Source organism: Chelmon rostratus, chromosome 7, assembly GCF_017976325.1.
Source record: "Chelmon rostratus isolate fCheRos1 chromosome 7, fCheRos1.pri, whole genome shotgun sequence".
NCBI classification, from domain to species: domain Eukaryota; kingdom Metazoa; phylum Chordata; class Actinopteri; order Chaetodontiformes; family Chaetodontidae; genus Chelmon; species Chelmon rostratus.
Window position 1 is genome coordinate 15,715,964 of NC_055664.1, and position 25,067 is coordinate 15,741,030.

General features: G+C 41.0%; 1 protein-coding gene across 1 annotated transcript in view; it reads right to left on the bottom strand.

Annotated features, from left to right (window-relative positions):
• The window catches only part of grik4 (glutamate receptor, ionotropic, kainate 4), a 144,876-nt gene extending 134,774 nt beyond the window's left edge, over positions 1-10,102 (bottom strand). The window contains exon 1 of the mRNA XM_041940181.1: positions 10,021-10,102. Coding sequence (XP_041796115.1) covers positions 10,021-10,102 — 82 coding nt within the window. The remainder of the gene's footprint in view (positions 1-10,020) is intronic.
• Positions 10,103-25,067: the final 14,965 nt, after the last annotated feature.

The window sequence follows — 25,067 nt, forward strand, 5'->3', positions numbered from 1 at the left end:
TGTATATGCATGAGCCAGAATATGCATGCGTATGTACCTGCATTGATGTGGTGTTGTTCTGCCCTAATCAAAACCTAGTGAACAAAAGGTTTTTCCCAACTGACTGCCAGGAGATAATGGGTCTCCACAGGAGGAAACGCAGAGCATTTTCAGCATTTATAGCCATTTCAGATGCATACGTAAGTGCAAGCACCGGTTCATTCGAGTTCATGGAGCTTGCACAGTTGGGCATGACAACACATATTTGGTTACCGTTTTTTGAGACCAAAGGTGTTAGCACAGCAGTGGCGCACACGTGCCGCAGGTGTAAAATGGTTTAGAGAAGGGAAAATAAATTACAGGACAAATTGTTTGGTTGGCATCAATCATGGCTAATCAAATCATCTCTGCTAATTCCATTTAAAAACAGTGCGCTCTCTACAATGCACTGACTGTAATGGATGAGGAGAGTCAAGATCTGCTGCACAAAAGCAGCCACAGCTTAGAGAAAATGAATGTCCTTGTCTGGGAGATGCAGTGTTGTACGGTGCAAATGTGGGATGAATAAAAATAAACAGTGGAAAACCTTTTCTACGTTTTCCTGTAGGAAAGTATTAAGTAATAGTTTTTGTGCAGCTGTGCATTACACATGCAACATGCAGAAGAAAAAGAACTCGAAAGCTCACTGATGTAGGTGGAAGTAATCATAAGGATGTCTAACTGACTTTTACAGGGATCTAGAAAAAGAGTACTGGGCATTGTGGCAGCATTTTGGACCAATTAAAGCTCTCCAGGAATGTGTTGCAAAGCAAGTGAAGACAAATCTAGTCTAAACTGTGTGAAACAAATGAGTGGTCATGTCCATCTCAGGCTCAGATGTAATGTGTTATCAGTGCTCTTCATCTAGACAAACAGGAATGAATCAAACGTTCTGACATGCTGGGCAAACATTTCTGAAGTATGATCTGACCGATGATGACAGAGAGCCGATCCGTCACCTTCCGTCATCTTTGGGACGAGATGATGGCTGACTGGGGCAAATGTAATGACTTCAATTTTACTGATTTTAGCTGAAAGAAATTCTTCCATCAAAGTCATAATACATACTAAATTTCATGCAATTGTGAAACATTGAAACAGGTTTTACTTACTGTAATCATTCCTGAAAAATGTCAACCTATTTCTTAAGGCTTTAACAACATGACTAGGTGCTATCTCAATGTTTTCACTACGATCCAGAGGGTTACAGATAATGGTTCATTGCTAGTCATATAGGCTGGCATTAAGGTTTTCTCCCAGATAAATAGATAAATAAATGATAAATGAGAAAATCTGGATGAACAAGGTTAGATTTCTGCATTACATTACGGTAATAGGTACTGTCCTAACTTTCACAAAGGTAGTATTTTGTTGTAGTGCTATTGTGCATGATGGTATTTAATTTTGCACTTTTCACATCTACTGTAAATAAACTGGTTTGACAGCTGATTATGGAAAGGCAAACAGAATGGTAAAGCAATTTACTGTAAGAGTGCAACCGTGTTAATGCACCTGTGTATATATCACATTCCTCCAACCATTCGGTGTAAGTAATTAACCAGCAGCCAAACGTAATATTTAATGAGTGATGCATTATGTGAGTAATGTGTCATCTCAATACAAGCATTTATTCATACCATTTACTTCAGCCATGAGATTGCTGTACAATGTCATGGTTATAACCTCCAGTCTACACCGGCACACGAATGCAAAGCATGCAGTAACACTGTGCGTGCTCTCACGCTATTTTATATGACCGAAACTCATGCCTTCCATCTGAGCAAATGGGAAGCTCCATTACACAACCACAAACATCACGCTGCAGCTTCTTGTTGGTTTGTTAATATTTTGTGCGTACAGTGCCGCTGTTTTCATGCCGTGCGTAGCATTTTCTGTACGTTTATACAGATTGTGTGCGCATATGCAAACATTCATTTGAATTCGCCTTTATCAATGCCAGTGAGGATACATTCATTCAGGAGGGTGTGTTTTGTGTGTGTGTGTGTTGGGGTGTATGATTGAAACCAGACACAAACAAGCACACACACTCACACTCACACTCACACACACTCCACATGCGTGTGCACTGTGACTTTATCAGACTTACTGAATAGTTTATGTGGTAAGCTCAGGAGCAAAGTAGTGTTCATAATTGCATAACATCACTCCTATCTGCCATTTGTGCCATTAACTTAACGATTGGTCCCAGCACCTGCCCTGGTAATTAAAACCTTAGAGATTAATCATAAACTCTTCCTCTTTCAATTGACTACAGAAGTTAAGATTTGTCTCTGCGTGTACACTCGCTCCATTCTACTCAAAAAACAGTTCTTCAAAACAGGCCTAACAAACAATTTCAAAAATGGGTGACTGACTTTTGAGGAAATGTATTTATTGGTGCCTCCAGGCGCACACGCACGCACACTGTTCTGTAATTAAACTCCCTTTTCTTTCTGATATGTCCTCATTGCCTTTGCTGGCATCTCAGTGAAACACAGAGAATTGGACAGTTGGCTCTTGGTGACAGGTGGTCACCAAAAAAGGGGGTTTAGTTCCAATGTGCCCTGTAGCTTCAGGTCTGTGAGTACATGTGTCTGAGTGTCATTAACCTAATGACTCGCACAGCACATGGCCGAGTAATTAAAAGCAGGGAGATTAATCATAAAGTCTCCTCACATTGTTCAGCGGCTAGACATTAGTCTCTGTTTTAGGCTCAGTTCATAAGAAACGGGTGAAAGTTTCACTTCAGAGGAACTAAGGCTGCAATTCAAAGGATATTTCAAAGCAACGCAGGGTGCTTCCCTCAAAGCTATTTACTCTCCTTCCCTCCCAACATGCTATCTTCCCTGCTCTTCCAGTAACAGTGAGTTAAATGAGTTCACGGATGCCAACTGAAGTCAAGAGTGTACGAGGGCAAAATGAACCTGACTGGAGGCAAGGGCACAATGACTCAGCCATGGTGGTTGTAACAGCCAGCTTTAATAAGTCACTGTGAGTGTGCATGGGGTTGAACTGAGGGAATTGACAGTGTGGTGCAGCTGACTTGTGGCTATTAGCTCAGCAGGGCTAATTATGCTATTAGACTACACCTGTGGGCTTCAATTTCACTGATCCCCACACAGCTCTTACTGACTGGACACACTACTGTTCTGTTCATGTGTGCACACATATAGTACATGAACAAAGACTTACACCTACACACATGCACACACTCGCACTCACACAGACACACACACGCACACACACCAGTGTCCCCAGAGACAGCCCTGTCTCGGGAAACTGTAGCCTTGGCTCCTTAGACATTTTGTTCACACATATGATGAATGTCCAATTCCTGCATTCAGTATCAGTGCAGGAAGTAATGTGCCCCTCATGTAGCAAAGTGAAAAGCAACAAGTGGAAGATATGAGCATGCATCATGTCATGCTGGGGAAGTCTGACACAGTGGATGCTTTTTAAAAGCACAGTTAGTGATTCTGGTTGCTAGGGGTCTCTCAATGAAAACAAGACATTATTTGGTGACATTTGTGAAGTAGCTGCGAGTCTTTGTCTTTACTGCTAAACAACCATGATCTCTGCAGAAAATCTGATACAAATACAGAGGCAGAAATGCTGACAGATGAGGTAGTGTAGTAAAGTTTTATTCATGTTATGTTTAGTCGTGTTTGCTGACTTCCTTCCTCACTCGTGTCGAATCATCTGGTGTTTCCTGTGTCACCGGTGAAAGGCAACCAAATGAAACACACCTTGAATAAAATTACAGATTTTCCTTTGAACATTGTTGGAATCATTTGGGATAACTCCAAAAAATATATAACTTAGTTCTAAATGTTACATAATATGCCTTTATTACCATAGCCATCATGTCTCCTGAACTTAATTAAGTGTGTTACTAGCTTAGGCTTTACTATACCTTAACTATGCTGTAGCTGCCAGGCACGAATATTGTTGGAAATAAACCACATTTAAAAATGCTGATATTAATTGCATAATTGAATGTTGAATGTGAAATATGTTTGTCTTGCAAAATTAGGTGTTAAGTCTGAGTGAAACAACACAAAATCATAATTTACATAACTGCAAAATCCAACTTGATGTTTGTGTGTGTGATTTCTGACTGCATGGGTTTCCAGGTAACCCACACAACTGTGTAATAATCAGGACTTCTTATACAGTTCCACTTAACAATCAATGACAATCCCTACACCACACTCAGTACACTTTGCCTTCCTTATATCTAACCCACGACCAACTGCATCCCACCCTGACTAACAGCCCCAGTCTTGGGAGGCTGGGTAAAAATGGTGCACGCTCAGCCTCTGCTGCTGAGAAAGCAGAGCCAATTGAATTTAGCCCACTGAGGATCCTCTGTCGTGTTCTCCCACTGAGTGTGGAAAAGGGAGCAAAGAGGCAAAGAAAGATTTGTCTGACTTTTTCCTGTGGAGCTTGTCTGGTTGCTACTCCCTCAGTACCAAGCGATGCTCTGTAAGTGTTTTTTTTAGAGTAATGTAAAGAAATATGATAATTTTGTGCTCAACAAGCCTCAGGCTGGATCTCTTGTGGTGTGTGTTTGAGAGTACAGCAGCAGGATTCATACAGCGTGCGTGCCCCAGTGTTTTGTTATAATACAAGTCTTATTTTGCATTCGCATGTCATTACGAGCTGTCTCAATAAGATGTCAAACTGGAGATTAATAATATACATCGCTTGATTGTCAGCTGACGACATGACTTATGTGTCATGCCTGAACTTTGCACAGACAGAAAAAAACAATATATAAAACCTGTATCAGAGGATGTAAATGAAATGGTGACACTGAAACTACTGTGCTCCCAATTTTACATCTGAAAACCTCGTAAAAACAGAAATAAAAAATCTTTAACCAGGACAATCATACTTTATATTTGCATTCCAAGCTGGTACAGAAGCCATCACACCAGTTTCTATATTTTTAGCTGTTGGGCCTTTTTTTTTGCTGAGTATTGTACCGACGGATAATGACTAGAAACACCTCACCCAAAAATCAAGCAGTTTCTGTATGCCTGCTGACATTTCTGTGTGTGCTTAAAGGTAAGAGAAATTTGATGGAAGTCGAAAAGGCAGGATTGTATTTCTTTTATGCAGACAAAACCACGGCCAACCAAGTGATTTTTTTCCCAGACTTTTTAAAAAAGCTACAAACTCGGTTACCCCTGCCTCTGCATCCTGCTGGGTTTGCTTTGTATACAAATGTCCTTGCTTTTAATTTGTTGCTGACATGTTGTGTGTGTGTTTCTGAGATGTATTGCCGTGTGTCATTGTGTATCATGTCTCCTGGTTGCCTCGTTTGTTCAGTGATGTTCTGTCACATATGTTTTAATTGTGCCACGGCACTGCAGATGAAAATTAGCTTCAAGCTAACTTGGGTGGAATACATCAAATGCTAACATTTCTGTTTAATATTGTAAGTGGTCTCTTACAAATTAAATAAAATATGGCCACAGTTTAACAATGGCACATAGCAGTAAAGGTATCATTATCATATCAACGTGTCAGAGGATTTAACAACCTAAACAGGCAGCACTTTTTTTTAAGCAGTTGTTTTTCACTGAAGTGTACTTAAAGTTGATGGAGCATACACACGAGAGATGGGACCATCTGTTGTAAAGTAGGACTTACTCCACTGCAAGCTCTATAAACAGTCGTTTGCATATGAAAGCAGAATCTGTAGGCAAGGGAAAAGACTTTGGCATCTGAAGTGTTCTGGCTTCCGTTTGTAGTCCGTTTGTAGTCTTGGTTGTTCTGACCATCACGTTTGAGCAGGTTTTAGTTACATGCAGGCAAGAGGTCCATGTGGGGAGGAAAAGAGGTGGAGCACATTGGCCAAAACGCAATCTTAGAACTCATTGGCTATTATCTAGTGAGGATTTTGCTTTTTATTAACTTTTCTTCACATTTATCTGCAGACATATATGAGTCTGAAAGTTGCTAATCGGACTGTAAACATTGACCAGTACAGTGGAAGCCCTGAAACATTGGCCATCGAGCCCAGTATCTAAATCATCTTAATCCACTATATCTACGGTCACAAGTTTTTGGAGTGACTGCAAGAAAGACATCGTGGATCGAGAAAGCCAAAATAATATAATTCACTCTATGTGGTACAGTGTCAGGTTCAGCAATTTTGGATGGCCGCAATATCAAACTATTCCTTCCGGGCATCGACAGGAGCATGTTGATGACTTTCAGGCGTCTGTTGAGGACGCCCCTGGGCCTCTCCCTCTGGAGGTGCACAACTGAGACTGTGGGGCAGACGCAGGACTTGCTGGAGGGATTACTTCTCCCAGCTGACCGGCGAGCACTTGGGGATCAGACAGAGGGCTAGAGGAAGTTGCTGGGGAAAATTATGCATGGGTTTCTGCGCCCATGCTGTAGCCATTGTGACCCTGACTAGAGTGAGAGGCTAAAAGAAATTATGAATAAATGAGCAAATAAAACTAACAACCACAGACAGTCTGGCTCTTGAGTTTTCCCTGAGGACCTAATAATAAGAAAAGTGATTATTCATGAAATGTCACCGGCAGCAAAATATCAGTTTTTTAATACATTCCCCTGCCGCCCTTTGCTGAACTCACTCCAAGTAAACAGACGCACTCACGATGTATTCATGCCTTGAAATTAGATCCAATGATAATCAATGACACAAACTACATATTAATAGATTAAACAGTGGACCAACATGCGCACACTATGTCAATCAATACATAAATATTTAGCGACTTTTTAAAAGGTTTAAAAGATGAAGGAATATCTATCTTTCATGCTTGTGAGTCAGACCTATGCCCTGGATCTGAGCTTTTGAGCATGTGCTGCCTCTCTATAAAAGCTCATGTGAAATCCTGCATATTATACAAACACAATACAAAACAAGACCATGGAAGATTTGGACTCCCCGAGCCCATTACGAACAATAAAAACTGCTTTGTGCTGGAGATATTGTGTGTAGCTTACAACACATTTTTTCCACAACAATCAATATTAATCCTTACTACTCCGGTTAAAGGGGGACTACACATGCTCTAAAAATTAAATCCACAGGCCGCTCTCTTGCACACAGACAGCACATTTAAGGTGAGTAAAGGATATCTGCTGCGGGAATTTCACAGCGCTCGAGTGAGCCGACACAGTGGGTGCCAACAGCTAAATTTAGTGTTAGTCTCATAGGGGGGAGGCCTTCCCTGTGGTGAAACTCAATGCTGGGAAACAGAGGGATAAGAGCACCTGATGCCAGTGCCTATCTGGAGTTTTTAATAAACAGTAGACACATCTACTACCTGTCTGTCAAAATCAATACTGATTAATACAAGTGTCTCGAGAATTACTTGGAGTCTCTCAAGGGCGAGTGGCTGATCGTGCTAAGGAGGCAATGAAATGTAACGACAGTGAAATTCTAAACTGTGGTGATCACTTCACACCATTTCCCTCAGCTCCTACTGCTCTTCTTGTAAAGCTAATTCCAACAGGGGCTATAAGACGGAAAAGCAATCCATCTCCTATGAAACCTCCAACTGTTGATTTACAAATAGCAGATAACTGGCTTTTATATTCCGACACTGAACTGGACAGAGGCAGTTGGTGTGTGTGCGTGTGTGTGTGTGTGTGTGTGTGTGTGTGCGTGTCCAAAAGGAGCGTATGGGGTGGAGAGCGAGGGCTCTGCAGTGTTGATGAGCGTAGCTCTAATGAAAGATCACGTGTGCTCTTTTTACTATTTTACTAGATTTTCACTCTGTTTTAAGGAAAACAGACACCAGCAAATAGAACCAATCATGTGCATGTTAGCATAAGCCTGGCTCATTGGCTGGGTGAAATTAAATGGCGCTCTTTTATGCAACTAATGGGGGAATACTACCAAAAAAAAAAAAAAGCCAGCTGCACCATATGGCAGTTAACAGGGATCTATCATTTTCCATGTAATATTATGCAGTATCGCTTCGTGTTTAAACATTTTACTCATGCAGCCCCACATCTGATTTAATGAGGGGTCTTGTCAACCAGAATGTTCTTTCATGATAGTATTTTGTGAATTGACTTTATCTAACATACTGTCTATTAAATGATGCTAATTCATGGTTTGTTAAAGCTTCACTTGTCTGTGAAGCTTTCAACTTCCAACAACACTGCAAGCTGCATGTATAAATTGGTCTGCTGCAGCAACACAGCAGTTTAAAAAAAATGCCTTTCATTCGTACCCGTGTTCCCAATCAGAAGGTGTATCAGAGGACATGAAGACTAACTACTTTGCAAAGAAAAGTCCCCGGATTCGCTAACTCAAAGCAGAGGCAGATAAGTTCCACAGTTCACCTAAACTGAGCTTGCTGCTGGCTGCTGACTGGTCCTGGCGGGGAATGTGGCAGGGGTGGGAGGTTGTTTTTGGCCCTGATACATTCAGAGAAGGCCAGACAGTGACATTATGCCAGCCAGGCAGGACTCGAGGGACAGCCATGTTAAATACCATCTCCTGGAGCGCAAATGGCAGGGAGTTGGTGGTGGTGTTGGGGGGGAGTGTGTTTGTTTGCGTACCTTGGTGTGCTCTGAAATGTTTGTGTGGCTCTGCGTGTCTGCACTTGTGCATATCTATACATTCTGCACTAACACACACACACACACACATACCAACAGTACACCGGCAAAGAGACCAGTGCTGAGCACAGATGACATTAGAAGAAAGGGAAAAACAGGCTAACTGCCTAATTATCCATCGACTAGGCAACATTACTGAGATAAACATAAAACACCATTGCTGCAGAGGTGCTTTTGTATTCCTGAACAAGCAATAATTTGTTCTTGGTCTTGTTGATATCGTAAACTTTGAAGCTGTGTTGTTGTTTGTTTGGGGCATCATATGCCTAACCTGTGAGACAGGGAGCAGACGGGAGAGAAAACCATAGAGTGATCCAAAAAGTGTCTTCAAAAATAAGAAATGTTGATGCTGTTCAAAGATGACAGCTGAACTGTCTCCATTTTGTCAAGGTTCAAAATACTGGAAGGATTAAAAAAAACCTGTTTCTCACACACAATAAGCGAAGAAAAGGGAGGAGGGAAAGGTCAGAAACAAGCTGCATTACAGTTCCAACATGCATTTATGAGCCTATAAGACTGGGACTGACTAAGACTGAGAAAGTCATTCCTTCAGATCATGTTGAGAACTGAATCCATGACACCAGCAGGGACTCGTTTTAAAAAAGGCAAACTATTTGTTTTCAATAATTTCATCCATTTTTGCTGACATTACAAATGCACCATTTGCACCACCATTTATCTGATGTTTCAATAGCCTTACAATAACTACATGGCAATTTCTTTACTGATTTTCTGTTATAAATTTCTACCATTCTCCCCTGACAACTAATCCCACTCTCAGCTGTTCCTGAAAGTTGGCAACCGTGCTACAAATTTAAAGGCATTGAGAGACTATGATGGGAGCGCAGTATGTGAGCTGTCAAATTAATCTAGTTCTCAATCTCTAACTTTACCTCACTTTCCATCAGTGTCTATATACAATACACACACACACACACGTCCCCACGAGAGGGGAAGGGCTCAATACATAAATAAAGTCAGTCAAACTTTTGGTAGACAGGGGGCTAGTGACAGGGTGTCAGAGGCCTGCTGACTGTAGGAGAATAATAACAAGAGGGAACAACTCCCATTGGTTACTAACACACTCTGGCAGGTTATGAGACTTTTGAACCATGCCCTGGTGCCAGATGGAAAGTCGAGTCAGTTTCAACCCTGATCCACCAATCTGCCACTATGTCTAGCAGCAGAATTTTTCTTTTCTGCTTGACTTTGGGTTATTGTGTTGACCTGTTCCAGCTGCTGGCGTAACAATGCCATTTATTTAGCCAGAAATTGAAATGGTCCGGCGGCGATGCTCATCTTAAAATCACAATGGATGTTATAATTCTGCAACAAGTCAGTGAAATCTCTAGTTCAGGTTTCACAACAGTGTGAACGACTTACCTATTCTGAAGGAGAGCGGGCCACCAGAGGTGCTTCTCACCCACATGGCTAAGAAGAGCAGAAGCGCCCAGGCTGTGAGCATCTTCTATGACTCCTCATGGGTCCTGCCCCGGGGGTGCCCCTGTCACAGCCACCTGGAAAATATACACAGAGCACATAGAGATATTATAAGGTAACCAACATCAAGAGGGACACATACGATCCAAAGCTGTGCGGTTTACTGCTGCATCTACTAACATACAGTACTTCCTCTCTCTGTTCTTCTCTCCATCCATCTCTCTTGTTTCATGCTGGGAATCTGTTAGGGAGAGTGTGAAACTGCTGCTAAGTGAATCTGAGGCCCAGAGGAGTTTTGACGACTTCACTTCCTTTTCTTTTCGCTGCTTTTTTTTCTGCATTACTGGATTAGAGCGAGTTTGCTGCTTGGGTTTTTTGTTGTTTGTTTCAGAGATGGAGAGACAGGCACCTTACTCGAATAATAACTCCTCAAATAATCCACAAATAAGGTGACTTATGAAATGCATTCCATACATTTGCCAAACACTTGTTCTGATGATGGTCTGAAGACTAAAAGCTCAACCATATTTCCAAATGCCTGTACTGGATTTCAGTGTCGAGAGCCGTCTTCTCTTTGTCTGTTGTTCACTTAACTTGCTTAAGGGCACCTCAGCACCGGACATTTGAGATGGCAGGCATTGCTCTTTCACTTCCTCTACCTAGATTTATGCTGGCAGTACAGGGATCTGGCTGGTCACTTTCCAGTCACAAGCTGCTTCTCCAACCTTTAGACCTCCATTTTACCAAAGCATAAAAAAGATGAAAAAAAAAAAAAACGAAAAAAGAAAATCCTTTCATGCACTTCTCACAAGCTTTAAAGCTGTAATATTTGTATTACTGCGAGGGCACAGGCTGGCTATGACAACCTGTCATATGTGTCTGTCATGTGTGATGTGTGCATGGTGTCCTCTGTGCCCTCTGCTTCTCCACAGGCTGTCTCAGTATCTGCTCTTCCGTCATAGGGCATTCAGTCATGTTGATGGGCCACTTTTTGTCTTTTTTTTGGTCCCACACTTGATTTCACCTGTTTGCTGTTTCCATCTTTCCATCGTAGTAACAGCGGTCGACTAATAGGAGGAAACAGACTGCATAAATGCTTAATAGCGGCTCGAGGATGGTCGCCAAAGGCAGCTGACAACTGTTGGCGTTGAGGTCTGTCTCCTCTTTTGAAGAACACAAAGAGGGTCAGCATAAAATACATGTCACTCCTTTCAAGAAGGCATCCAAGGCTTAAAATGCCCCATGTGTCAATTCAACATTGTCTGTCCTCAGTGATTCGTCCTCTGTTTATTCGCTTCAGTCACGCTATGACGAGTTCAAGAACTGTGTTCAGACATTAACGGTTGGAGGGGAAAATAGAGAGGAGCTGTAGTTGCAGAGGTGATAAATCAGAAAAAAAGTTGTAGTTCTCCTTCAAGAGACCCACAGTAGTGAGGATAATGAGGTACACATTGGGGCCTTTGGGGGGCCGGGGTACATTATGATCTTAGTCTTGGGAATAGTTCAAGTGCAGGAGAAACTGGGCCCGTATTTATCAAAGATTTCAGAGGGGCAAATCATTCCTAATTGACCCACAATTCAACCTGTGATGGATACAAGTATTTGGTCCTACTATTAGGCTTAGGTATTTTATCACCTTTCTAAACCTGAGAAATTACTCTTATCTCCTCCAGGATTTAGAAGGCCTGCAGAGCTATTAGGAGTTCCCAGCAGGGTGACAATGACAGGACAAACACACACACGCGTTCCAGGTGGAATATAACAAACATTTAATTTAGAATAACAGGCTTCTTTAAGCACAAAGACTGAATTGCAACTTATTTTGATGGATTTTGTGAATGTTCTGGATAATTGCTCCATCTATAAACCTGGCCCCACATCGCAGAGTTCTTTCATTTCATGCTTAATTGCAAACACGGATATAAGAGTTTAAAAGCGCAGATTTTATAGCAGCTGTGATTGCATTTATTGCTCCTCAGAGCTCCAACACCATGCATATTCAATTGTTTTTCCAGCTCTAAAATAGATTACAGCAGATTAAATAAAGTAGATAAAATTACACAAAAGGAAAAAAAAATAGATTCAACATTCATTGTTTGTTAATGTTACCCTTGATATTGTGATAGCATGAGATACAGATGTACCCCACCATTAGAGCAGAACAACAGCAGAGTCTATGATCCAATGATGATCAATCATCCAAATTATTACTATAGCTAAGGCACATTTACATTTATACAGCAACGCAGAAAATGTACTGGTAAGACAATAGACTCAACTGGTTTAAAGTGGCTATAATCAATTTTTTTATGATGATGAAACGAAAATAATGAAGAGGTTGCTTACAGTGATGAACCTACAAAGAAAGGTCACATGAATCTGCAGCTCCACTCGGGTTTCGGGAGCTTTATAGTGAGTTCCAGCTCATTGTTTGGCTGACTTTACTGTTTTAGTTCTCTGTCATCATGGAAAACGCTCTAAAAACCAACTGTACAGTACCTGCTCAGCACCAAACAGCAAAAAGACACAGTCAGCGACTAGCTGGTGAACATGGTGGAGCCTGTAGCAGCTGAAAGAGCCAGAGGTGGTTGTGACCAAAACAGGGCTAAAAGAGAGAATTGGAGACTACAAACTTTAAATAAATGATAATGTTGCTCCTCGTCTGCAGGTGGATGCAAGCGACTTTGCCATATGGGCTGAACAGGTAAAGATTTAAGACAAGAAACTGTAATTTTTATTATTACTCATTATTTGTTTTACTTGTAATTTTTCATTTTTGCTGCTTGAAATTATGTGTTGACTGCACACTAGAAATACAGAGAAAACCCACAGGACACCAACATTTCTTTCACAACACGATTCTGACAGAGTATAACAGTCATGCCATTTGTGGTATTTTTTGTCTTATTTTACTCATCACCATTTCTTGAGAAATTTCTTAGACTCTTGATCAAGGTTAAGCTTTAATATTAGGCAGTGAAGGAGTGGGTGGTTCAGGTAAGGAGAGACAGAGGGCGGTGTCCTCTCTTTTGTCAGTGTTTATGCAGTGGTTTGACAGTTTTTAAAGAAGCTGAGAGAGGTATAAAGGACTTTACTTTGGACAGGACAAACAACAAGTCTCTTTAGACTCACTCTTCCAAATATAGTAAGCCAGTTTGATCTGTTAGATGCACGGAGGACAAAGCATCCAAATGTCAGACAGTACACCTGCGAACATGGCAGACAGCAAGATTAGCGCAGCTACACTGAACAAACTAGAGCTTCTATTTTCGTACAGGCACAAAGCCAGCAGAGGTGCAAATGTAGCCACAATGCCATTTTCATCAGGAGGAAGTCCAAATTACGCACACATTTGTCTCCTGAGGTACGAGGTGTGGTCTGGGTTTGGGAAAGCGTCTGAAGTGTCTGAACACCCAGTGGAGGTTTTGTATGGGTGGTGGAAGACTTTTTTGTCAGGGGCTTTTTGGTTTTGTTTCATTCTTATATGTCCTCACAAGTTTTAGTTTGTACTTCTGCTGATTTGTATATAATGCAGTATAAGATAAGATAAGATAAGATAAGACAAGACTTAATTAATCCCCAGCCGGGGAAATTCGAATGTTATCTGTCTTTCTATCTCTGTTTTGGCTTAAGTTTCTATGTTACGAACAAAATGACCATCTCTCTGTGTCTCTTGAGTCACTTGTCTGTCAGGGCACAATATGTTCCATGTCAGTCAAGTCTATTGAAGGCAGAAGCCACAGAATACACAGACCAAGTGCTTCATGTACCAGAAAATAGATCTACAGCTACAGTAGCATGTGACGGATAGCTCCAGATAATGTCTGCCATGTACTGATGAATAGCTCCTTTGGATGATATATTTTGTTAACACAAAGTAACATCATCAAGACTCTGCCTTTCATTTCACAACTATCAATTAAAATCTGTAGTTGCAGAATGGAAAAGATGTGCACCCTGTTCTTGCTTAGTAACTCACAGGAAAGTGGCTGTACTGTAAATGTGAAACCATATGAGCCAGTGACAACAGTGCAAGTCCATGATTATCATTCATTACAACTGTCTGCAACCCTCCTGAGGCCCTGAAAAGATTCAGACTCAGGCAGCAACTGCACATGTTTTTACTGAACTTTTTGACTAAAAGGAATGAAATAAAGAAGATTCCTTTTCAGTAACAGAACAGTATTACATAAAACCTAAAACCTTAAAAAAAAAAATATTTCAGCATTAATGGCCCACACTTGCAAAAGGAAATTAAATCCCCAACCTCCAACCTGCAAAGTGATAAGAGTTTCCAGCAGGTTTACTTCAATCTCATCTTCCTTCCATTTATTTTGTTGGGATTTAGGTGGTGTTTGGCACCTCACTGCCTCTGATGGGCAATACGACAGATCCTGTGAGTTCTGAGACTACCTTACTGAGTTATTGCTCAGGAGAGCCCTGGGGAACAGTTGGATAGGACTGTCAACACATCAAGATGATTTCACAGACCTTTCCTAGGAAAACTATGCAAATAACAGCTGTCAAAAGTCTTTCCCTGAGGTCCTGAGAAGAGGAGAAAAACAGAAAAACAGCATCAAATGAAAGGCCTGTTCCGATATTAATTGAGTACTGAAAATTTCTCGCATCTTTTATCATTATGCACACAGGGGGATTACTGCACTTTATTGTTCAATTAGCCTGACTGTACAGAAGTTTGTCTTAAACAGTGTACAAATACTTTCTTAGAGCCAAGAACTGATAACCTTGGGTACAAGTCCTGGAGCAGCAGCACAGGAAAGATTCGACCAGATCAGAGAGATTTTTTGAAACTAGCTTGAATCCCAACACACAGAACTGCATCATGTTTGATGGACTCAGCTTACACGACTCTGAGACAGTAATTGAAAGCTTGTCCATGTCCACAAACAGGACACTATTTGTTCGAGCAACTGGAAGTGAAGAAAGAAAAAAAAAACATACAGGCACACAGAGCTGATTCGATACCCTTGAAAGCAACTATGGCAAATCAATGTCAATGGTAGCTCAGATATGTTGCAGCAGCGTTCACAGGCTAAATCACCATTCAGTACAGACAAAAGCCTCGGCAGGCTTCAGATTGGTAGCCGATCCAATCTGTAACACTAATGGTTGCTCAGTGAGATCCATGTTAGATTGTTCATGTTAGAGCTCAACACAAATTCCAACACATTCAATACAGCAGTGACATGGAAATTGAGTTGACTGAGTGCCGTTGTTTTCTGAAACTCCTGAATCTGTGACATCAACCTGAGTTCAGCTTCTGATCTGAGAAACACAAACACAGATTGATTTCATTCTCTTCTACTGTGCTGTGGCAACATAAAAGATAAGCTATGTTTGGGAAACAGATCATTCAAAATAAATGTCAAACGCTGGATTTGGACTGGCCACTGCTGCAGTATTTATAGATTTCTTTAGTCCTCATGACACTAACACATTAGACAGAAACCCCATGACAATATAACACAGCGATGATTCTTCCTGAGCGTCCGGATCGACAACAACTTTAAAGTCCCGCTGCAGAGACTGGATTGTGGAGGAATGAAGAGAACAATAGCGCAGATTACTTTTACTGTGAGTTGGCATGAATAGGTAGACGGACAGGCAATCATACTGTATAGAGTTGTACCCATTGCATTTTCAGCGTAAGCCTCCCCTGAATACTGAATAGGCTGAGGATCCTGACAAATAAAATGCCGGCTATTGTAACTCTGCTTTTGTTTCTTTGCTCACAGAAAAGCCAGTGCGGGCTGAGATGGTGAGATGAAATCAGAGAAAAGTGGGCTGCAGTGTAATCATAGCCGTTCTGAACAAGGTTTTAAAAACAGTGAGAGGGTTTCCGATATAGAATAAAGTATAACAAAGACCATGCACTGTATTTTGTTCATTCAAAAGGAGAGTTAGTCACTCCCTTTAAAGTTTGTATTTCCCTTTGAGAAAGTATGGTGGACGGGCAGAGAAGTGAAGGAATGAAGACAAAAAAAAAAACAAACCCCAATGAACATTATGCAGATGTGCTGCAGAACCAAGACAGTATTTACTGGAAAATGTGACAGTCATGTTGCTCTTTGTTCATTAGATGTGTAAGTAGGCAGCTGTTTGCGAACACATTAGCCATAGGATAGGGTCTTTTTGTTTATTTTATCTTCCAGCAAAGCCAAAACTCAATTTACGCTGATTTAAAGAACTCGCAATACTCAAAACATGTAATTAGTTGCAGCGAGAGACAAAACCTCTTGCTGCATCTTTACAATTCATGTTTTAGTGCAGCTAGTGTCACAAATAAAGAACTGGAACAATATGCAAAAGACTCAGATAAATAGGTTAGAGATGGTGATAATTATGTGGGAATAATGTGGGGATTGGTTGAATTTGCATGAATTCTTTCAGCTGCAAGACTGGATTATAAAAGAGGTTCACATTCAAGAACGGTATGGCGATTGTTCCTCGTGACAAATTATTAATATGCTCTTTCTACTGTACGGTCCATGCTTGTTCAACAAAATCGGCCATTTGCAAAGGCGTGTGCGCATACACACACGCACACAATCCATTTTTGGTAAAATCCCATTTTTGTAAAAGCCAAAGGGTGACACTGACAGCCTTGCAGCACATACTGCTGTTAAGCATCAGTGTCATAGTTGACAAATAGGCCTTTGTATTTATACAGCACGGGGAGGAAAACAGACACTCTGAAGCAATATAACGATTTTTCCTCAATCTCATTCTCAAATCTCAACCCACTGCTTCCTGTGTTGTGTGAAAATGTGTGTCTCTGAGTGTGTGCAGCCAAGTGATTTGTGCAGGTACAGTAAACAGTATATTTGGCATTTATCTATGAGTTTTAAATTTCTTGAAAAAGGAAAAACAATGCAAGCTTGATCTTAAAAGCATAACCGGATATTGCATATTTATCATTGCTAACTTCACCATGGAATGAGGAGGGCACAAAAGACACTTCCAATTGAAACGCTTTACTTTGAAAGTCATCCCGAGTGTAACAATTTATGTCCCTGTACACGAATCCTATAGAATAAATTCAATGCCTATTTAACAAACTGCTGTGTGTTTAAATGACACTCCTGCAGAGACAAACCAACATTCCTTGAGATTAAAACCTTGCAGGCACATTATTAAAAACTGCACAGTTTTGGCATCGAATTGTGATGCACTACTGGAGCCGTAAGATGTAGAAATATAGTGGCTACATTTTATTACAGGTGGGGCATCCAGATCAGCACAAGAGTACACAAATATAAAGGGAGAGCAGCTCTGACTTCCGAGAGGTGCATAAGGCTATAAATACAGGAGGTTTACTCTGACCCTCACCTCACACACACACTGATGGAGGGGGGCAATGTCTCGCTGACTGACTCGGTGGCACCAAGGTTGACCTTAGATATTAACTGCGTTGACTGTCTGGCAACAGCATCAACTCGCTCAGCATTCCAGGACACCAGTCTGGTATTAATCCAGATTCTTCTATTCCCAGAATCAGCCACTCCACATGCAGTAAGAACTCCTGTCAGACACTGCAGGAAGAGGTCTCAGCTTGACAATCAAGATCACGAAGATCAACGATTGACAGACGGCAATGGTCTGACAGATGTTTGACTTCCCTGTTGGAGCAACAGTTTACACAAACCAAATATCAAACCTGCCAATCATGCATCAAACGTTGTGTAATTCAATCGCAAATGGACCATTAAAACTGACAGTTTGAACGAAAGGCAAGTCAGATGCATAATGAGACTGACAAATTTGCATATATTCATGCATTGTTGCATTGGGAGTCTCTGAACTGGCACAAAAGCAACTTGTAGATGGGAATAAGTGATGTGTGACCAATGTTCAAGGAGGTTTGAGAGACTGTCACAAGCTGCAGAAAATTAATTTGCATGTGGTATGTATACTCCCCGGGTGAAAATATGCAGTGAGTTCAAAGAGAACGTCCGTCTGTCTGTTTGAAATGTCTAGACATGAGAATAAACAATGAACTCAACAAAGGAGAACATAACAGGTATTTGTATATGGAAAAGATCACTAGCAGCTCCATTGTTTGGTTCTCTGAAAAGACCTGGAATGAACTGGACTGTAACAGCCTGCATGACGCTTACCAACATCTCCCAGCAGTAAACACACATTTTATTAACACCAAATCTCAGCAGTCTCCCTGTCAGGGGTAATACAAGGCTGATGGAAACCAGTCTGATGCTGCAGCAGCTCATGAAATGGAATCAGGGCATCCATGAGTAGTAAATCTAAGAAAACTGTACTTACTTTACTCTAATCTAAGAGGCCTCATCAAATCTGCTGACTGGTGGGGAGCCCAGGGCATTGGCAGACCTTGCAGTGGTCCATTTAACCACATTTTAGTGAATATATAAAAAGTGTTTGTATACCTAAGACTTGAAATGTGCTTTGTGACTTTTTCTACTGTACATTGTTCTGCGGTTTTGAAAGCGTTTCCCTGAATAACTGTATCAGACATGGTTCCCTCCTTTGAATTGCCCACTCTCCCAGAAGTACAAACTTTCTGTCCAACATTTAAGGCTACAGGGTGAGAGTAACTGAAATAATTCCTGGGGAGAGAATCTATAAAGACAGCACACTTTGGGGGTCTAGAAAAAGAGAAACAAGCTGGCAAGTGATGTGGCAGAGATATGATATTCTGGAAGGAAAAAATTCAATAAAATATAGCAGCGAGTGTTACCTGGCATGTTTTTGAAAATATGGTTTGCTCTTTCGTTTCTTTACTGGGCTTGTACATGTTGTATAGCAATGTGTGTCCCCAGTGTCTTCATCTGAAGCACAGGCACCTATTGTTCTGCCTGTCACTGTACTTGCTATCTTTGTTACAGTAGCTGAATCAGCCTTGCCATCCTGCAGCTCTGAGCTGCAAACCGGCTGCATTCATATCAGCACTGCCGACTTACCAGGAGACGGAACAGGCTAATACTGTAGCAAAAGGGATTGATTGACTAATCTGAAAGTATTATTCATTCATTTTCCATGCCAACTTACTCATGATTATGAACAAACTGGAGTCTTACTCAGCATGCATCTGGCAGGGAGACTCAGGTGATTGGGTGTGAGTCTACACATATACAAACACACTCTGCGCAGTGTCAAATTCACCTATTTTGCATGCTTTTAAATGTGTGCGGCAAATGGGAGGAGCCCCCAGATCTTCTTGTTCTACAGAACAATGTCCATGTCAAAATTTAATGTGTTGTTGGCATACACACTTTCAGATGCACAATAATTAACTCATCCAAAACTGCCATTGACAGTGCTGCACTGCATGAGGCTCTCATTTACAAATTATGACTGTTGCACTACAGTGCCAGTTACAAGATGTTGAACAAAGAGCCAACATTAAATATACAAACACGTTTATTGGAAGCAGCATGCAGACAGTGATACTGTAAGATGTGGAGTAAAGTTGCAAATGAACGACGGATAAACTGAAAGTATGAGCAAAACTGATGCAACCGTGTTGAAAGACAGCAGCGCAGAAAAAGGCAGTGTCAAGGCTGATCTCAGGTGGGCCCGGCCCATCAATATTTAACAACATTTTGATAGGAGGTGTAAAAAGATTCGGTTTGGAAGATAGGAGGGGGTTTAGCAATAAATGGCTCCACATTATGATGACAAGAGGGTGAAGTAGAGCCACCCCGAGAGGAGAGTAATTTGAAGTTCTAATTAAATGATGATCTCAGATATTTGTGTTACTGCAAGTTGAAAAGTCCCAGCTTCAATTATCTCCCCACATAAATAAAGTGTCAACAGGAGCGCTGCCCTCAGGCCACTTAGACATTGCCAGCTTTACTCATAGCAGACAAATGACTGCAGCTTTTGTCCTGCCAATATTGTCTTGAAACTCAACATTACACTGCAGGCTCAGGTCATCAGTCATGCAGTTCTGAGCATACTTTTTCATTATCACTTGTGCACCATATGGTCATATTACTCCGGTTCTGTCTAACAGTGGGTTTGTGCATTATTTGTACAGTCAGTTACTGTACATGACAATTTTACAAGGGGAGAGGAGAGGACACGAAACGAGATGAGACGAGAGATGGCAAGGACATCAGGAGCGGGCTATCAAGAGCATCCTCCCATTTTCCCTCACTCGCTTATTGCCAGTCAGACCACAGGCAGTTGGGAGTGACTTGGGCAGATAACAAATTGCTAATCGATAACTATCTCAATGGGGGAAAACATACAGATGTAACCCCATTCTGCCCAATATCCACATTTTATTTCAGCCGCTTGATTGCTATACTGAATGCAAAAGTGGTAAACAAAACACTGCCTGAAGTAAACAACTACATTTGGCTGATCATCAAGATAGTGATCCAAGTGCCAAAGAATCCTATCCAATCCAATCCAATCACACATAAATAAATGAATGTTACATGCTTACATACCATTATATGTATATGCGAAAACTATTTTTGATGTGCTGTATTGCATGTCTGCCCAACGTAATAAAGGAATATAAAATATTGAAGATTTTATTTAGATTAGACGGTGTTGATATAAATCAGTTCATTTTTACGTTCACTAATTGCTATCCATCTTCCAAGTTGTGTTTCCTTCCAAAGCGTCCGAGGTGTTTTGCACCTGAAACGCTGACCCTCTCTCTCTCCATCAAATCTGCCGTCAGCTTCATTCAGACTCATCTATGTGATCATTTATCATTTCTAACAGCATATATATAATTAATCACGTTAAATAAGTATAATGAATTATCTAATTAATATTGTGACAATTTTGGGAAGTGTGTATACAGCAAATAGAGCATGTTAAGTCCATTTGTTCTTTTGTTTACTGTGACTGTCAAGCTTTTGTGAATGGAATTTTCCTTGCATTGAGCATGAGGTGGAAGAGGTCCAAAACCTTTCTGGGGATTATTCATATTCATAATGTAATCTCTTCAAACAATGGTATGCTTATGCTTAAACGCTGAAAATATTTTTGAAAAAAGACTCCAGCTGTAGGAATCAACACGAAATGCAGAGGAGCCCTTTCTGAGGCGTGTTCATGCAACGCTCATGAAACGCTGAAGTGCCTTATTTAAAGCTGCTGACAATGACTTTGGGCTGCTTAGCATTTGTATGATGTAAAACAAACAAACAAAAAAAAACACTTGAGACACTGACGTCAGATACAGCACACATACTCTGCCCAAGTAACGAACACCCAGGGTGAAATATTTACACACACATATGTGCACACATACAGATTTGTACAAACATTTACGTATATATGTACGTATATGTGTGTGTCTGTGTATATGTACATAGAAACACACACATAGTAAGTGTTTACATAAGGCACTTAGTCACAATTAAAATCAGTCTTAAAATCATATATTGCTAAATTTAACAGCATAACATGTATGTATTTAAAGGTCCGGTGTGCAGGATCTATTGGTAGAAATGGAATGTAATACTGATATTTAATTTTCTTATTGGTATATAATCACCTGAAAATTAGAATTGTTGTGTTTCGTTACCTCAGAGCAAGCTCTATACACACACATACAAATATATATATATACACACACACATTTTTTGTATTTTTAGCAGCCACCGTAGGGATGAGTGAGGCGAGGGGTATTCAGCTGATCGCAATCTGTTACCTCACAGATAGATTCCACTAAATCCTACACACTGGACCTTTAAGCGCTTAATAAACTAAGAGAGCACAATATCCAATCAGCTATAATGAATTCTTATAGTGACACCTACAATTGTGCCTGATTGGTGCAGTATTTTGAATTTTCTGGAGGTGCCCTGTGGAACCACACAGGCCGCGTAACCTCACAAGAGGCCTGTGGAGAGGCACAAATCAGTGTTATTTCCTGAAGCGTAAGAGGGGAAATGAAAAGAAAAGAGAATGAGAGGGAAAGGGCAGAGCTGAATCAAAGATGAATGGATGTGGAACAAATGCTCATCTGATCTATCTCTCCTCAAGTGTCTCCCACTCCCAATGTGCTCCGCTGCTACAACACAAGTTCTCTGTCTGTTACCTGTATATGAGTGTGTATGTACGCACGCGCACAGGTCAAACTGGTGTGTGTTTGACCCTAACCTGTGTGTGTATTGTGTGTATGATGCCCTTCACACTCTGTACTAAACGACCCAGAGCCACAGGATGCTCCAGGGGGATATATACTCAATCATACAGTACAACCCCGCAACACCAAGGGCAACAGAAAGTGAGGAAGAGAGACAAGTCCCAAGCAAACAGACAGCGTAGCCTGAAAATCAGTTCCTTGGCAGACTCTGGCAGCTATGGCTCCCAGTTGGCAAAACGCACTGGAGGGAAACAAGCTTGATTTCAAAATCAATGTCCCCCCAAATCTTAACAGCTTGTTACTCTGGTTAAACAGCTGCAGGGGTCAAACTGCAAGGTGCATTTGTTGTGTTTTATGTCTGTGCTTCGTTTAACTACACAAATGCAGAGCAAAAAAAACTAACGAGGTGTGCGGAAACTGGCAGAAAATATTTCTTCTGACAACTTTAATTCATTAATTCATTGTTGCTTAAGAGGGACCACGTGGAGTGGCCATGTAACTGAAATAATGAGGAGTTTATACAGAGTATTTCTCCTTATAATCATCCAATATTTGCGCTAATTGTGTTTACATGTCAAATATTTAGCGGATGGTCTCATTCTGGACTATGCAGGCAGGTGGTTCAGTATTGCTCCAGGGGATTTTTTACCACACACAAGGCAGCTGATGAAAACATATTCAGAAAACAGGCTTAGTTGAACACTGCAGATGTATCTTAGGAGCTTTGATAAAAAAAACAGTTGTTTTTTTAAACCTTTATTTACTTTATCTATTGCTGAGAATGGATCATTTTGTTAGCAAGCTCTCCTCACTTAAATACAGTTATATATCTTGCCCAAGGACACATCCTCTGGTGAAAACGAGGGAGGGGCAAGTGGTGCTAATTAACAGCCCCTGGAAAAACAAAGATTAAAAAATGAGCTCCGTTACTCTAGTACTCACCTTTCCCAGTAGAAAATGAAGGCATGTGTCCTTGCAAACAGAAGGGAGGCATAGTGAAAGGTAACAATACAAACTTCTCAAAGGCCCCTTTGCTTATCTATTAAAGGAAGTACTAAAAAAAAACAAGACCTGTGTTACCTGAGGATGAACTTTGGGATGCAGCTACTGTTAATTAAATAGGAGCCCCATTAACTGAATTGCACCTGGAAGTAAATACAAAACTGATCATCAATAACATCAATGCAATCATAGCTACACATGTGGGAGAGACATGCATGTTTCTATTGTATGTGTGCTCTTTGGTATGGTGATATTTGTGTCTTATGTAGTTAAACAGCTGCAGTGTGTCTTCATCCCCATTGCGACAAAGCAGTCAGTCTCTCACTCACTCTCTGTCTGTCTTTCCCCTGCCTGTCCTAAAAGGCCCCAAGGTCCTCTGTGCCCTTCTCCTAATGAGGTACAAGCCAGAACTCTTTCTAATGCCACAATTATAGGCATATCTATGAGCTCTTGGGTTGTTTTCTTTGCTGAGTGAAGCCTCAGCCATAAAGGACACACTGCGCTTACCCAAGCACTTTCCCATGACACGCACATCAAAATTACTCCCATTAATATCAGGCGGCTGACAAGCCATCCTGCTCACACTCAACCACTGGGTAGCTAAACTACTGCTAATATTTAGTACATATTCAGCATGTGGGGCTTTTGTTTGTCCCTGACTGATTTTAAACTATTGTTATGCCTTACAAAACGACCTAAACATTAAAATATTCTCCTATATCTTAATGTTGTAATCAAAATGACTCATCACACTTGTGGACATTGTCTGTTTTATGTGGTGTAGAGCACAGTAAAGTAGGAAAGCTATTATCATCACAGCCACATAATCTCTCGTGAAGCGACGAACAGAGATGCATGAAATCCATTTGTTAACTCTTGCATGAAAGTAAAGAAGGATGGTGGTCATTGCTGCAGTCAGCTCCCTTATGGGATTGAGAATGTTTTGAATGTAGATTTTGTTGTCCATTAATTAATTCGATAGGTTTAAACCATGATGTCGATGTGGGTCAAGTATCTTATGTAATTAACTACATGCTTTTCATCTCGGCACTTGTACCCACAACTAATTACTCTTTAGCTGCAGCTATAATGACACGAGTCAGCGGCAGAATGCCTGATTCTTCCTATAAGATACTGCCACACTAATGCCTGCTGAGAGTTCATGTTTCAGAGCTACCATTTATGATGTGCTGGGGAGAGAGGGAAAGGTGAAAGTTTAGTTCTTAGATTGTTAGCAAAAATGACACACTCATCTACTTAAAAGGCCTCAGATGTTATCCTAATTACATCAATTAATCAATCAGGAGTTGAACTGAGCAGTGGTAGAATGTGCGCTGGCAGAGTAGAACAACACCCGCAAGGAATATGAGACAGCAACAGAGGCTGCTGCAGCCCTGTCTGCTGAATGTGCCTGAACAGCCATTATCTAGACATGTTGTGTGACTATATACCATAGGTTTCGTGTCTCTAGCAATATCAGTCAATTTAATGCCCAACATTAAATTGAACCCACTCAGTACACCACCCATCGCTGGGCTTAATGGAAGATGGAAACCAGGCCAAGCAGTGACTACAGAGCATCTGCACACAGTTCCTGGAGGTATCTATGCTGTGTAGGTATCATATTAAGCAGCCATGCTAGCCATCCATCATGGAAGCCTGGCTGGAAACAATCACAGATTTAACCTGCCTCTTTGGCAGTGCACAGCCAGCGAGAGAAATGGCTTGTACCTGCAGGGTGGTGGGTAATGGCAGTGAGCATCAGAGACAGCAAACAGTGCTTCAGCAGCAGCTCAGTATCTGTCTTGAACCCAACCAACTCTGAAATTATTCAAGAACCCTGGACAGATCAATAAAACCTATGTGAAAGCAGACTATT